Source organism: Schistocerca nitens, chromosome 2 (assembly GCF_023898315.1).
Source record: "Schistocerca nitens isolate TAMUIC-IGC-003100 chromosome 2, iqSchNite1.1, whole genome shotgun sequence".
NCBI classification, from domain to species: domain Eukaryota; kingdom Metazoa; phylum Arthropoda; class Insecta; order Orthoptera; family Acrididae; genus Schistocerca; species Schistocerca nitens.
In genome coordinates, this window is record NC_064615.1 from 13,316,713 (window position 1) to 13,333,814 (window position 17,102).

Here is a 17,102-nt window from a genome sequence, read left to right on the forward strand (position 1 = left end):
TACAGCTAGTAGCAGTAATGATCCAAAAACCGTCAAAAATTATTAAATGTACTGCATTTGTTAAGAAAAGTTATAAAACAAAACTTTGAGCATTTGTCTGAGATTATCACAACTGATAAGATTCAAGCAATTTGGAATATTATAAAAACTGAGCGCACAGGGAGACTATATTTCTGTCAAACTCAATATAAATTATTTAACCAAGATAGAGGTAATGCCTATGCAATTTTTATAAAATTAAAATTCCGCTTAACTCTCCTACTGAAATTAGAACAGTACTAAATTCACTCAAAAGTAAAATCTCCATGGAAGTGATGACATTTCCAAATGAGTACTAAAAACTTGTTCCAGGCAGAGAAATAGGATTCACAGTCTGTGTAGTAACTCACTGGAACAGAGCATTTTCCCAGAGAGGCTGAAATTTGCTGTTAAACCATTGCATAAAAAGGGGGCTATGTTTGATGTTAATAACTACTGCCCCGTCTCATTTCCGACAGCCTTACCCAAAATTATAAAGCGAAAAAAGTGGTTCAACTGAAACATTCATACTTCTTTACGTACTACACGAATATGTAATAAAACATGGGGTTCCTATTTTAAAAAACGCAATTGATACCCGTTTGACCTATGGCAGCGCCATCTAGCGGGCCAACCATAGCGCCATCTGGTTTCCCCCTTCAAGCTAGACGAGTTTCGTTCTTTGTAGTTTTTTCGTTAGATGCTTATTTCGTGAGATATTTGGCCCGGTCACTATCAATGGACCACCCTGTATACTTTGTGCCAATTTTACCAACAGACATTCGATAAACTTTCGCGTCGAGGTAGGGCAGAAGCCAGTTGTTACTACTCCTGAGAATATTGGATTTTGCTGTGTTGTCGACTAAGGTGTTGGAGAAAACTTCGTAGCTGTTCTCCTCCACGTAGGCAGATGAATGTATCATCAAAGTGCTGCAGCCAGCATTCAGAACATTATCATTCGATACATAATAGTGCAGACTGGAGCGCTGTTTCTGTAAACATCTCTATAAAGATGCTTGCTGAAATAGACGAGAGACGTTAGCCCGTAGGTATGTCGCCCGTCTGTTTATACATTCACCTGACAACACACCAAGTAAGTGATGACAGAACACCGGGACAAGTACGACAAACTGATATTTCTAGGTGCCCGCGTACTGGTGAAACAGACACTTGCGTTGAGATGGAATACTCTAGAGATGACCCACCAGCATGAACAGGGGAGACAGGTGCACATTTCCAGTCCCTGGGCTGCCAGCAGTAATAGCGCTGTGGGACAACACTCCTCGCAAAGCAACCCACACACGAGTGCGGGAGATGACAGCGGTCGTATGTACACAAGGTACCGTTGCACCTCAGCCGGCAGCAAGTGAACAACGTTACAACAGCCGTCCGTTCCTCATTCGCCTGTTTCCCCCAATGGCGAGAAATAAAGCACACATCAGGGAAGGACGTCTGTTGACACCAATGACCATACATAAAGCAAACACCAATAATGGACGTCTGACACCTTCCTCCTTATGCTGTATACCACGTCAAATTACGAAAGTAAATTGTCATGTACCGGTGGAAGAAGCTACGTGTTTCCCAGCTCAACGCCCTAATGAAGGTTACGTGTAACAGTGACCTAAACGCTGCAGAATTTCACGTATTCACAATGCGCTCACATACCCTGAAGAGTTTTCTCAACAGTTGGAACGTCCCACCAACCTGAAACCTGAGTTTCTCCCGGCGTATAAAATGTCCAAATAGCTTTTGGGAAGGCAGGCAAGTGACATCTTCGGCAACTGTCGATATTTCCACAGGTACAGATGTTCAAGGCACAAATGCAGGAGGGAAGCACTGTGCAAGGGCATTCAACACTTCCGTTTGCAGAGCCCATCCCGGGCGACAACCCCCCCCCCCCACCCACACACACCCACACACACACACCCACACACACCCACACACACCCACACCCACACACACACACACACACACAATATATAATACACGTTCAGCGCTCAACCAAAGAGGACCAACGTTATGCAATAAGGTAGTAATAAATGTGTCCCTCCGTTTTTGTCAAGGGGGAGAGCGGGATTCCACGCTGAATTTAAACAAAAACCTCTATCTCTGTTTACAAGGTCGATCGCTAGTTTAATTTCAATGCTTCCTCTAATAACACTATCCCAACAGCTAGATCCTGAGTCCTAGGCTCCATAAAGGGTGATCTTGGTTTGGGTAAGGCAGGTGTCTGTCATATTCCTTGCAGTTGCGGCGTGTCATATCGGTCAGACCATCAGGAGCGTGGAGGAAAGGTGTACTGAATGCACTTGTGTCAAGCTCGCTTACAACAGCCAAGCTTGTCTTTATTGCAGACCTTTTTTTCCTTTTTTTTTGACACTGGTCATCCCACAGAATGTAACAACCTGGAGCTTCTGGCATGCACTTCCAGTTATTGGGATAGTGGTATTAGGGAAGCAGTAGTAATTAAATTAGCGAGTTACCTTATAAATGGAATGGAGGTTTTTGCGTAAATTCTGCGTGAAATCTTGCCCTCTCCCTTCGCAAAGAAACGGGAGGACATAGCTATTGGTACTTCACCCGTTGGTTATTAATTGTCACCATCGATAAATTCTGACGTCTGTCATCTTTAGATATGTGATACACACATCTTGCTAGTGTGTATAGTCTCTCTCTCTCTCTCTCTCTCTCTCTCTCTCTCTCTCTCTCTCTCTCTCTCTCCCCCCTCGTGTGTGTGTGTGTGTGTGTGTGTGTGTGTGTGTGTGTGTGTGTGTGTGTGTGTGTGTGTGTGTGTGGAGATATCGGCGGTTGCTGGAGATGTCATCTAGCAGTATTCCCGTGAGTATTTTGAACGTTCTACCAGTCAACTCCTCAACTATATGAATGCGCTCCTTGTTCACATAGATGTGTGATATCTTTCCTCCTGATGTTCTTTTAGCTTGGCGAAAAGTTGGAATTTTCATGGTGCAAGATTTGAACTTCCCGAACAGTATCACCAGCGCCTGTGAGGCATTTTTCAAATCGTTAACACCATTTCACTACTGCTGGACGCAACATTGTATTTAGACCACGTAACACCAGAATTTCTTAGCTTAGGAGTGTGGAGTTCAGACTTGACAGTATGAAGGTGGTTCATTGAACCCCCTGCCAGGCACTTTATTGTGAATAGCAGAGTAATCACGTAGATGTAGACCCACACGAATCGTACCGTCCCGCGAATTCAATTTTGCAGTATGCTTCCAGTTGCCACACAATTTCAGCCGCACACAGTGTGTAGCAAAACTGTCTCTTTTCTTACAGCGCCACACTCATTGCGCAAAGACAGCTGATCTTCAAACCAACTGGTTGTTACAGTTCTTAAACCATAATTGTTATTTCCGTCACGTGTAAGACAATATTGTCAGCCAGTCGGAAGTGATTCAGGAACAATCCTTCGATTCTGAGCTCTCCTTTCCCAGTAGAGGCTTTTGAATTTAAATTCCGATCACGAGGTGCTGCCCCCCCCCCTCCACCCCACCCCAGAGAACTCCTTGGCTACTTGCAGTTAGGTCTTGATACATGATATAGCTGACCATAATCGTCACCTGTTCAAAATATGATTTAGACTACTTATAAATTTCTGATTGTGTCGGCATTCGTAAGCGTTTTCATCACTGATAACATTTCCACAGAATCAGAGGCTTTAGCGGGGGTCTTTTCAAAACGAAATGTAACATTCTTATATGGTCCACAGAATTTCGGACATGAAGCTTTGCAAACTGCAGGACTGCATGTCCCAAATTTAAGACACACTCATGCTCATAAATTAAGGATAATTGCAGAATATGTTGCCACACAACGTGGCACTACACAAAACTGGCGCTAATAGCATTGGCACATAGGGAACATACACGACACAGGTCTGTAAGTCCTCGGTATTGGTGGTAAGTTGAGAGAACCGTCCCGAAACACACGTGCTACAAAACGCCACTGTTTACTGCGCATGTACCCCAACATCAAAATGGGATATGATCACAATGCACACGTACACAGGCCGCACTACGGGTTGCCATACTCTGGATCAGGTGGTCGAGCAGCTGCTGGGGTATAGCCTCCCATTCTTGCACCAGTGCCTGTCAGAGCTCTTTAAGTGTCGTACGGGTCTGAAGACGTGCAGCCATACGTCGACCGAGAGCATGCCAGACGTGCTCGATGGAGTTTAGATCTGGAGAACAGGCAGGCCACTCCATTCGCCTGATATCTTCTGTTTCAAGGTACTCCTTCACGATGGCAGCTCAGTGGGGCCGTGCGTTATCATCCATCAGGAGGGAGATGGGAGCCACTGCACCGCTGGAAAGGCGGACATATGGGTACAAAATTACATCCCGATACACCTGACCTGTTACAGTTCCTCTGTCAGAGATATGCAGGAGTGTACGCGCACCAATCAATCCCATCCCACCCCACACCATCAAACCAACACCTCAATACAGGTCCCTTTCAAGGACATTAAGGGGTTGGTAACTGGTTCCCGGTTCACGCCAGATGAAAACCCGGCGAGAATCACTGTTCATACTATACCTTGACACATACGTGGACATATCTTGGGACCACTGTTCCAATGACCGTGTACTGTGTTCTTGACACCAGACTTTACGGGCTCTTCTGTGACCAGGGGTCAGTGGAATGCACCTTGCAGGGCTCCGGGCGAATAAACCATTACTGTTCAATCGTCTGTAGACCGTGTGACTGGAGACAACTGTTCCAGTGGCTGCGGGAAGGTCCCGAGCAAGGCTACCCTCAGTACTTTGTGGCCGTCTGCGGGCACTGATGCTGAGATATTGGTCTTCTTGTGGTGCTGTACGCTGTGGAAGTCCCGCACTGTAGCGCCTGGACACGCTTCCTGTCTACTGGAATCGTTGCCATAATCTTGAGATCACACTTTGTGGCACACGGAGGGCATGTGCGACGACATGCTGTGTTTGACCAGCCTCCAGTCGCCCTAGTATTTTACCCCTCATAACGTCATCAATATGAGTTCTTTGAGCCGTTTCCAACACACAGTCACCACTAGCACGTCTTAAAACGTCTGTACACTTACTCGCTGCACCGTACTCTGACATGCACCAACACACCTCTGCGTATGTTGACTGCTGCCAGCGCCACCGTGCGACGACCGCAGGTCAAATGCACCGCATGGTCATACCCCGAGGTGATTTAAACCCGCAAACAGCCCACCAGAGCGTTTTTTACCATGTATCAACATTATCCTTCATTTATGAGCATGAGTGTACATTTTACGTCATAAAAAGGTGAAAACGTACGGTCTCCTTATGATCAACAGTTGTAAATTTTAACGATGTGATTGGTGAAAATCTAGTTTACGGGGAAATCGATTCATGGCTTTCGCTCAGTGAGGCATCACTGGAACAGGTCTCTCTTGAAACGCGACAATTCAGTTCACTTGAATTTCCAGTGATCATGAATTAACCTACGAAAGCCCACAAACCTACATACTCAAGTTATGTACCGAGAGCAACTGTTCTAAGAAGAAATTCGAAATCTGACAGTGAGTTTACGATTTCGAGTACTGCTGCTGAAGCACTGTTTCATCACTAGAATGCACACTGAAAGTAGTGCCGTAAAACCGACGATAAGTAGACTTTCCGCCTTTTATCGGCTTCAGGTGTCTAACCTCATAGCAGTGTTTTGTAGAGTGAAGCAGTGGTATGTTGTTGGCCATGCTACATCCGAGAAATGTATTCGAAAAGACTGTGGAACCTTGTGTCAGCATCTAAGTCCTGTCACAGAATTCCACTTCATTCACCATCTACGTTAAATATTCTAGTCACCATGCCATACATGGAGGAAGACAGATCACGTTCTACTTTTCAGCTAGTCCTAGTGTCATGGAAATTTGTATTCACAAATGACTGAGTTACCAATATTATCGAGAATTTCAATGAATTACGATGCTCACGTACAATTCAACAAAACAATTCCATTAAGTGCAGTTCGTGTGATCAACTTACAAAACTATTTTTGACTCACTTTCGGTAACTTCTCGATCTTGGTCGATACGTGGATGCCAGTAATCTCTATAACGTTCGGCAGCTGCGGTCGGGGGTACTCCAGGGAGAAATGGTTGCCGACTATGAGCAAACTGTAGTTGCGCTCAGTTTCGTAAATCGAAGGTGGTTCAGTTCCGAAGACTTCTCTCATCAGAGACTCCTGTTCCGGGAGCACTTGGTAGAACCACGTGTGGTATAACCTCAGGTAGAAGTAGGTGTTGTACAAGCGCTGCCAGAAGGTCATGTGATCAGAGAGGCCAACCCACACCTCGGGCAGGTAAGCCGGGTTCATGGCATTTCCCAAGGTATAGTACGTGGGTGCGAGAGCAGAGAATGTGACAAAGCCGACCAGAGGAGGTGATCCGACCCTGTGGAACAGTCCGTAGTAGGCTTGGTAGGGCATCCGCTCGAAGATCACCAGGTCGAACGTGTGGTTCCTCCTGCAGAAATGGTACAAAACTTTTATGTTACATGACACAGGCAACTGGAGAAAAACGTTAAAATAACACTAGTGGGTAAAAGCTTCCAGAAAATTGTCGAGGATAATTTAAAGATGCACTGCGTATTGAAGGAAACCTTTGAATGGCTAACAGGACTTTGAGGGAATTGTCACACATAGCATAGGAGAAACGAGTTCCCAACAACTAATCCAGAATGAAAGTGAGCACATATTGAGCCAGGATTTGTACTCTTATCCAGCAGTTGAAGGATTTAATTTTCAAGAAGTAGTGCTTTACAATACAAACAATTCCGTAGATTTTGTCTATAAAGTCACTGCTGAGCTATGAAGAGGTTACATCTACAAGGTGGAAGTTTTTTTACAGGATGAGAGAGGACTCTGGTGATCAGCTTTCCCATGTTGATCAGGGATGTTTGCTGAGTGTGTTAATGTTGTTGTTACAAGTTTCAACATTTACATATACGCACTGATCCCACTCAGTCCTATTGGTATACTTGGCTACTGAGCGGAGATTGCCGAGAGCGGAAGCTTGCGATCTGCACGTAGCACAATGGCTGCTGACAGCAGCCAGTTTAAAGCGTATAAAAGAAACGAACGTGTAATGTATTAATGCGACCCTAAAATGGCACCAAAGTTTATGGTCAGTCGCTAGAAGGACCAGGTACAGCCTCTTCGCTCACTTTTGTAAGTAATTTTAACAATTTCTGCGCAAAATTCACACGGATCGACACTATATTCACAACTCCTACTTATTGTTGGGGGTCACAGTAGTGTTACGTAACGAAGGTTGGCAACGACCGTAAACATTCCGGGTCGGCACGTAGACAGCCGACTACCGCCGATTACAGACTAAGTGGTAGTGTGCCAGGCTATACAGGGTTAATCACATGAAACTTAACCAGCAGATATTGCGGAAATGCAAAGTGCTATTAAAAGGCGGTTTTCAAAGAAAGTATTAGTAGTCAGAGGCCCGTATTGTTGGCCAGTAAACAGATTGTAATAATACTTAGAAGGGAACCTCACCATCGCACCCCCCTCAGATTTAGTTATAAGTTGGCACAGTGGATAGGCCTTGAAAAACTGAACACAGATCAATTGAGAAAACAGGAAGAAGTTGTGTGGGACTATGAAAAAATAAGCAAAATATACAAACTGAGTAGTTCATGGAAAGATAGGCAACTTTAAGGATAAAAGGAAAGCAGGAGCGCCGTGGTCTCGTGGTAACGTGAGCAGCTGCGGAACGAAAGGTCCTGGGTTCAAATCTTCCTTCGAGTGAAAAGTAATTTTTTATTTTCAGTTTATGTGACAAACTTATGTTTTCATCACTTTTTTGGGAGTGATTATCACATCCACAAGAAAACCTAAATCGGGCAAGGTAGAAGAACCTTTTCACCCATTCGCCAAGTGTACAAGTTAGGTGGGTCGACAACATATTCCTGTCATGTGACGCACATGCCGTCACCAGTGTCGTATAGAATATATCAGATGCGTTTTCCTGTGGAGGAATCGGTTGACCTATGACCTTGCGATCAAATGTTTTCGGTTCCCATTGGAGAGGCACGTCCTTTCGTCTACTAATCGCACGGTTTTGCGGTGCGGTCGCAAAACACAGACACTAAACTTATTACAGTGAACAGAGACGTCAATGAACGAAGGGAAAGATAATAACTATGCAAAAATAAAGAAAGTAAAATTTTCACTCGAGGGAAGACTTGAACCAAGGACCTCTCGTTCTGCAGCTGCTCACGCTACCACGGGACCACGGCGCTCCTGAGCTCACATTGTCCATGATGTTGCCTATGTGGCCCATGGACTACTCAGTTTGTATATTTTGCTTATTTTTTCGCAGTTCCACACAACTTCTTCCTGTTTTCTCAATTGATCTGTGTTCAATTTATCAAGGCCTGTCCACTGTGCCAACTTATAACTAAATCTGAGGGGGGGTGTGATGGGGAGGTTCCCTTGTTAGAAAGTGTACCTTTGTACAAACATACTGTTCTTTAAAGGGAATACTGCCTATTGACAAATTAAAAGAAGGTTAAATTAGAATTCCAGTAGAGTTTTTTGCAGGGTTCTAGTGAGAGTCGCTTACGAGATATTGTATTTCGGTAAGTTCCCACACTGGTACTTGTACAGTGCCTGTGGTAGCACACACTAAAGAACTGAAGTTCGCACACTAGTAATGTGGGTTGTGACCAGTAATTTGTTTACCAAAATCGATAATAATCACATTTATTCTCGAAAACCTGTTTCGTTAGTCAGTGTTACCAACTTCAGATATCGACAGACAGATTATTCCATATTTCTTAGGTTAATCTGTCTGTCGAGATCTGAAGTTGGTAACACTGACAACCGAAACAGGTTTTCGAAAATAAGGTTATTACGAGGGTTGTCCAGAAAGTAAGTTCCGATCGGTCGCGAAGTGGAAACCACAGCGAAAATCAGAAACATTTGATTTGCAAGAGTTAGCTACATTTTCCAGAGAAGTCTCTCCATAGTCGCCGCTCCGACTTAGACATTTGTCGGAGCGTTATACCAAATTTCCAACATAGGAGGCAGCCGCTTGTGCTTTCCGATAATTCTCTACGCTGGTCTATAGAGCGTATCTTGCACCCAAGTGTGGTCTTCGTATCCAGTGTTTCGCGTGAACACAGATGATACTCAGGACGAGCCAATGAGGACTGTTTTGTGGGTGATCGAACACTTACCATCGAAAAGGCTGCAGGAGCGTCTTCACTGCCCCTGCAGAGTGCGGCTGAGAATTGCCATGAAGAAGGATGTGCGTGGCAGTTGTGTCAGGTGGGCTGCATTGATTAAGGCGAAGCCTCTCAGCGGGCCCTCCTGCTTGGCGGGAGACGTCGTTGTCCTAGGCACCTTTACTCGCTCACAGTGCGATCACAATTGAAAAGAGCGTCTTGATGCGATCGACAGTCATACTAGAGACACTACCCAACACATCTGTGCAAAGATTCATCGGGTGTTCACTGTAGTGTCCATTTTGCGACCGATCGGAACTTACTTTCTGGACAACCCTCGTATTACCGACCTTGACAAAAAAAGATTTTCTTCTCTAACCTACTGTCATAGATCGCCTTTCGCGGCTGAAAATGAGTAAACTTAAGAATTCAGGTGACATGCAAAAAGTAGGGCAGGCAGCAATTTTTGTGACTAATGGTCACGTAGCCAGCCTCCCAAGCAAAAACAGCGAGATGCACCACCAATGTCTGCAGCACATGGCAGCAGATTCTGTTACCTTGCTCCTAGACAGGTATGAGGGGAGATTGGAAAGTAACGCACAGTGATTTCATGACAAACGTTTATTAGGTAACAAAAAATACACAAATGAACTTACGTCTTTTACCTAGTTTAGAAGATACTCAGCAACGTTCTCAAAACATTTCTCACATCGTGGCACAAATTTCTACATGCCCTGTTCGTAGAAGTCCGTTTGGCTGAAATATAACGAATCTACAGACTGCTAATTTCACTTCTGCATCAGTCACAAAGCGATGGTCGGGAAGGACCAGACAGATGAAAGTCCCACAAAATGTGACAAGGTCGCGAATAAAACAGTGACCCGAATAGAGAATAAATTTCCTTTACTTATATGGTCACCAATTTTTTGTCATCAGACTACCGGTTTCGGTCTATAATGACCATCTTCGGATCTCTTTTATAAAATATGCCCTAATATACTGGAATCATAGTGGCATCGTCAAATGTTAAACACATCAGCGCCAGCACCGTCAAATATGTATCAATAACGGCATATGCAAGAATCATCGTGTCAGCAGCACTACTGTTCAGAACAAAAGTCCGACGGTGAAAGATCAGGACTATATGTTTGATGCTTGAGCACCTCCCACCCACATTTGGCGATTATCTCACGAACAGGGGAAGCAACACGTGGCGAGCATTGTCATGGAGAAGTTTGACACCCTCGCATTAATGTTGTGGCCTCTGTCACGAAGGGCACGACGCAGCTTAAAGTTTCAGTGTAGGCTGCAGTACTCACAGTGGTCCCGTATTCGGCAAAGTCCACCAGTAACACACCATGCACTTACCAGGGGTAGCAGCTGTTACGAGCTGCTCATATCGTGGCGAAATATGAAGGTTCACACGGCCCTCTTGGAAGGATGCACACCATCTGTCTTCCACTAAACGCTATTTGTGTTGTACCCTTAATTCACACGGTTTATGCCCTTTGGTCTACAAATATCGAACTACGCTGGTCTTCACAAGTTGACGACAGTAAGATGTATGACGTGCTTTTTTCGTAGTTCAGGCTTCTTTCGGTAGAGTTGTAAATGAAAACAAAATACCTCTATATCACAAACTTCAAACCGTATCGTCGCGAAATTTTAGCATTCCAGCTGCAATACCAGGGGAGCAAAGAAAAAATATTACTCTTCGTAACTTTACGATACTCCCTAGTAAATGTTCTGCACGTAGTACAATCCTGTCAATGAACGTGGCAATAGGCGCACAGGTGCTTAAGTTGCCATTTATCGTAGTTAAACTTTAATTACTGCACTACGAAAAGACACAGTGTGTCGCACTTTACCCTTCAGTTAAAAGTTCGCTTTGCTCTTAGCGCAGCTTGCGACGAGCGGTTTAGTTACAACCTCCCCAATATTTTGTGGTGTCTGAGACTGGAGCTGACTAGCATTTCTGTGACACACTCCGTTTTGTTGAGGTAACGGATGACGTAATGCAGGGTTCTTCTATGGACCTTCTCTGCCTCTTCGATTAATTCAGCCTGGTAATGGATGACGCGTTATCAGAGCGGCTAACTGTCTCGCGGAGGGCCCAGGTTACATTCCCGTTACTGCCTGCCACTTTTCCTCACTGGCAGAACTGGAAGGCGGTGCAGCCTCCATCGCGATGCCAGCTGAGGATGTGCTTGACGAAGTCGCGGCGGCTCCAGGTCACGAAAACCGATAATGGCCGGAGAGCGGCGTGCTGACCCACGCTCCTCTATACCGCATCCTGTGACGCCACCGGCAAAGGACAAAACTGCGGCCAGTCAGTACAAATTGGTACGCTAGGGCCTGTGGATGGAATTTCTGTAATTTTTTGCAGACAGATGAGCAATATCGGTTGAACAAAGATTCAGTTGGCTATATCCTTCATGATGGGCATCAAGGAGATTTAGATGTTATTCATCAAAAGGTTTAAATGATTTGTAAACAGTGCATCACTCAGTAGACTTATCAGGAAAGCTACTTCTATGTGTCACCACTAAGAACGACATGTTTAACAGAAAGTCTCCAATTCAAACATATATCTAATTCGATATTCTCTTAATTTATGTCCTGGTTACCAGGTGACAGTGTAGAACTGTACTGAACGCCTTCCGCAAATCAGCTGACAAATTGTCAATCGTCATTTTTTCGTTTTACGTCGATCCTGAGTTGCTTCAAAATTCGTGGTGGTGTATTCCGTCTTTGCAACTAAGTGACAGGCAGTTTGTTTCTTATTCTATGCGTTTCGCTTCTTTTACTTATAAACTATCTTCAGTGGCTTATAATACACGTATTTATTATATACAAAAACAAACATTATCGGTTGAACAAAGAATCGCCGGGCTATTTCATTCATGATCAGCATCAAGGAGATTTAGACGTTATTCTGTCACTTAGTTGCAAATTCGGAATATACCCCCATGAATTTTGAAGCAACTAAGGAACGACGTAAAACGAAAAAATGACTTGATAATGTGTTAGCTGATTTGCTGAAGGCGTTCAGTAGTCTTACACTATAACCTGGCAACCAGGATATGATAACAGATCCATTAGTTGCAAAGACGAAACATACCTCCAGCATTATTCATCTTGATACAGGTAAATACCACATGATGAACTTAAAACTAACAAAATATTTCAGGTACTTAAGAGACAGTATGCATTACAAGTATGTCAAAAACGGCGCACATTTTGTAAAGGCATTTTTCTGGGGCTCATACTTCGAGTTCTGTTCGTGATAGAGAAACTGTTGCCTCCAACAACATACATTGCTCGTAAGGACCACGAATGTAAGGTACAGGAAATTAGGGCTCATACGGAGATACACAGACTGTCTTTTTTCCCTCGTCCTATTAGCAGGTGGAACAGGAAAGGAAATGACTAGTAGTGCTACGGGATACCCTCCACCAAGTGCCGTAAGGTGGACTGCGGAGTATCGATGTAGATTCAGATGTAGAGAGAGTCAACTGTTCTTGATATCCTTTGGGCTAGGGGCCATTTGTATAACCAACAGAATCATCATCTTAATACAGTACTGGATAAAAGTTTCAATATTGCACACTTCCTCCAGGTTAGGCAAATGGAGGCAATCTGTTGATTCTTTGTGCATTAGATATGATCTACGGTGCACCTAAAGGTGCTTATGAAACCACTGGTTTGTTCATAAGTGATTCCTGAGAAAAAAAAAAGAAAAGCTTGTTCACCAATTGTTTTAGCCCTCAGCAGTGCATATCTAAATAACTAAAATCAATACATTGTTCAAACTTTAACGGTATCTTCTCTCGGCATTTCTGTAGAAGTGACATCTTCCCATTTAAAAAGAAAAACCTTTTCGATTATCAAGATACACCCAGAAAACAGTCTCTGAGATCCAAAACCGCGGATTCCAAGACGGCTCTGCACGGAAAATTGCTTAAGTTGTTACGATATATTCCTAAGATCCAGATCTCTAATAAGCTTGAAAATGTTCTTGATATCTTTATACGTTTCCAAGATACAGAGGCTCAAAATTACCTACTTGTACACATAAAACACGCACAGAAATTCCGGTGTGAGGCGGAAACATAGTTTATAAGGTGGCGTTGCACGAATACATATGCAGCAATGTGTCTCCCTTAGAAGGGTTATGGAAACGCCACCTAAGTAAACCATCAGAATTGTCTCTGCCCTTAAAGTTCTTTTCACATGAGTGACATGCCCTGCTGTAGCATGCAAAAGAAGTGAACCAGCAGAAAATATCTCCCGTCAGAGCACAAACAAAAGTGAATATCCCCCTGTCTAGAAGACTGACTGACCAGTGGGGTACCAGCTGCCTCATTCTACCTTCCTCAGCACCTTTAAAAGTTTTAGCATGCGAACATATTCGCGTTTTTTTTATTCTCAGAGAGAAGGATAGAGTGTCGGTGGGAAAGAAAGAGAAAAATTATAAATTCTGGAAGATAGTAGACAGTGGTTGTGATGTAGAAAGAACGAAAGATACGATGGTAGTGGGGGAGAAGGAGTTGGACGCAGTGGTAGTGGACGATAGTTGACAGAGATAGGACAGTGCTGTGGAAAGAGTGACGGAGACATTACCAGTTGAACAGGAATGAGGAGGAGGAAGTGGAAGTTGGTGAAAGCATGTGATAATGAGAAAAAGAGTATGGGGAAGATAGGGATGGTGGTAAAAGAGAGAACAGTAGTGGGAGTGAATGAATGAATGAATGAGACAGTAGGGAGACAGATGAGACAGTAGTAGTAGTAGTAGTAGTAGTAGTAGTAGTAGTAGTAGGACAAAACGAAGGAGACTGTGTAAGGAAGGAAATAGTGACGTTAGAGAGACGCAAGGAGATAATGAGGATGAATTGTGCTGAATGAGTTAGTGAGAATGTGTGCGTGGGAATGGATGGGTATGAGCAGCTTACAGCGCTGGACTAGTCGATGTGAGGGAGTTACAATTAGTTGAACTTTTAAGAATGAGAGGCCAAAATTTTGGGGAAAAACTTTAAAGGTGCTGAGAAATGTTGAATGAGGCAGCTAGTACCATATGTTTTAGTCAGTGTTAAACAGGGGCACTTTCACCTTTTTGTGCCCCAGTATCAACATTTTTCCGATGGTGTCATTTTGCTGTTTACTCTGTCGTAAGGTATCAGAGCATGTTACCGTAGGAACGTGTTCACTAAGTTAAAATTCGCTGTGACGTTTTAAATATTTCTTTTGACTCTAGCCCACTTGATCTGATATTCATCTCTATATTAATACAATTGAGTTCCAGTTTTCTGTTTTTTTTCTTTTTTTTTTGTTTTTGGTTGCTTCCGCTGACTTAACGTTGAACCATTACCTGTAGCGCTGGAGGCTTTTGAAGGGGCTATAGATGACCCCCATATCAAGGCACCAGTTAGGGTTCTAAGGCACACTGTTGGTGAAGCACTGCGGTTCGCGTCAACATTTTTCTGCTGGTTTGTTCTATACCTATACACAACTGTCAACCGATTCTCCTCCTTAGGAGTGCCCTTGCAGTTTTTCTGTGCTCGCTTGCAACTCCTTGTTACAGCGACTTGCAGTGAACTGCTACTGTATGCTGATACAGTTCTGTTGCGTACCCCATACAGAATCGTCCCCTTGTAGCATAAAATGCTGTCTCTTACTCTCTTCTGACTGATTTCAATTAGTCTTCTGTTGTCGCATCACTTATTTCAACGTCCGTCAATTCAGCAGTTATGTGAAGTTGAAACGACTCACCGTAGTATAATGTTACTGAGTGAAACGATTTTGGAAGAAGATAATCCGCTCCTCTGAAAACAATGTGCCGGATGACTGGAAGAAGAGGAGTACTACATTACTATTCAAGGAAGGAGGAAGTAGCTATTTATCCCTGGTTGTCCTTCACTTTCTACTGTTTTGTAAGGGATTTATCTTGCTGTATTCATGTCCTCCTCTGAACATTTTTATTTTTCCCTCTTTCGTCGATCAATTGATTGTATCTGTTATCCTTCCCGGTACCTATGTCTTTCCAACATACGTAATCACCCTGTTTAGAGTTGTGCACCCCTGTCGAACTGAGCTACCTTCAGTGGTATTCGTTATCGCAGTATATTTATCCTTAGTGTCATTAAAGTGCTTCTCGTAATTCCTCTGCACTTCAGTATTCCACTTCCTTCCACATTGGCTCTTTCGGAAGATTCTCTTAATTTTCTGTCTATTCTTCATCATAACTAAATTGTGGTCGAGTCCATGTGTTGCTACACACTAGTGAAATCAAGGACACAGTAAACTTCTGCTCACACAGAACTTTATTCTCACACGTCAATTTTACAGTTACCGTTGAAATATATCCGCTGCAGAGGGCAGCACAATGTACAGACTTAACAGAACACCAACAGGTGGCGTAGGAGTCTTCATTCCCCGACATCCTCCCCACCCTGGTCCATCTGAGGGGATGACCAGCTGGACCGGTCGACAGATCTTCATACCATCTGGCTGGCGGAGGATGATGCACCGTATTTTACTGTTCTGCCATGCCGCACTTCTTCTACCACAGCCCTCTTCCTCAAGTGCCGATGTTTGCTGTCTTCTTGGAGCAGAACAACCTCTCCAATTCTCGGTTTCCTCTGCGAAGGGTATCCCTTCACCTCATGATATTGTCTTGGCAGCAGGAGGTATTCTGTCTTCCACCTGCGCCAGATGTCATTGACCTTTTGTCTGAGTCTGAACTCCTTGGCAAGGTCCTTTCTAGTTGCTGGCTCTGGCCCACATGGAATGTTACTAATTTCCCACCATTTAGAAAGTGGGCTGGCGTCAATGCAGTGTCGCTCTCTCTCCTTGAGTGATGGGTCGTGAGTTTATTGCGGCTCCTATGCTGATCAAGGTGGTGTTTAAGCTCTCTTCATCCAACTGGGAGCGACCGAGAACTTTCGTCAGGCAGCGCTTGACTGAGCCTATCGTGCATTCCCACCAGCCTCCCCACCAAGCCGCACGTGGTGGTATGAATTTCCAAGTGATTCCATGGTGCGCACAGTAGAGTTCTGAGTTGGCTGCATGGAATGCTGTAGCATTGTCTGAGTAGACAGTGACCGGTAGGCTCCTACGTCCTGCAAAGCGTTGCACGGCCATCAAAAATCTGTCAGTGGACATGTCAGTTGCAAGTTCAATATGAATGGCCCGTGTTGTTGCACATGTGAATAGGACCATGTAGGACTTTTTTGTTTGATGTCCAGATTTGACATATAATGGTCCGGCAAAATCGATGCCCGTTACTGCAAATGGTCTTGAAGGCTGAACTCTGTCCAGTGGTTGTGGGGCCTCCATCTCTTCATACCGGCGACTGTGTATTATCTTGCACGGTAGGCAAGAGTGAAGAACTCTCCTAACAGCTTGTCGTAAGGCGCGAAGACGCGCTTCAGCAGTTGTGCGGTTGCAGGAGAGAGGCATATCCTTCTTTCGAGGCAGAGATACAACTCTGCGACCATATTCCACACAGTATGATTCTCGGAATTCCTGATAAATAGGGTGGTCCATGGGTTTTAATGCTCGCTCTTGATGTCCTGTTATCCCGATTGTCTCCAGGTCCCAAAATCGGCGCACTGACTCATCAGATATATCACTGCAGCTGCCCTGAATAAAGTTGACAGTTGCTCTGTTGACGGTGGTGCTAGATCTGTTTCCACTGAGAACATATCCAAAGATTGTTGGGAGAAAAACCAATGATGGTGATACCTTGATTGGTTGTTCCAAAGTCACGATTCTCCACTAATAATCAGCTCCAATCAGGATATCAATAGGTAGATCTTCAGCGTCTCCTTTAGGATCTGCGAGTGGTGTACCACCCCTCAAGGCCATATCTCTTAC

At 44.2% G+C, this 17,102-nt stretch overlaps 1 protein-coding gene across 1 annotated transcript in view; it reads right to left on the minus strand.

The window, feature by feature from the left end:
- LOC126235677 (UDP-glucosyltransferase 2-like) overlaps positions 1–17,102 on the minus strand; it is a 115,016-nt gene that overhangs the window by 59,332 nt on the left and 38,582 nt on the right. The window contains exon 4 of the mRNA XM_049944405.1: positions 6,052–6,511. Coding sequence (XP_049800362.1) covers positions 6,052–6,511 — 460 coding nt within the window. The remainder of the gene's footprint in view (positions 1–6,051; positions 6,512–17,102) is intronic.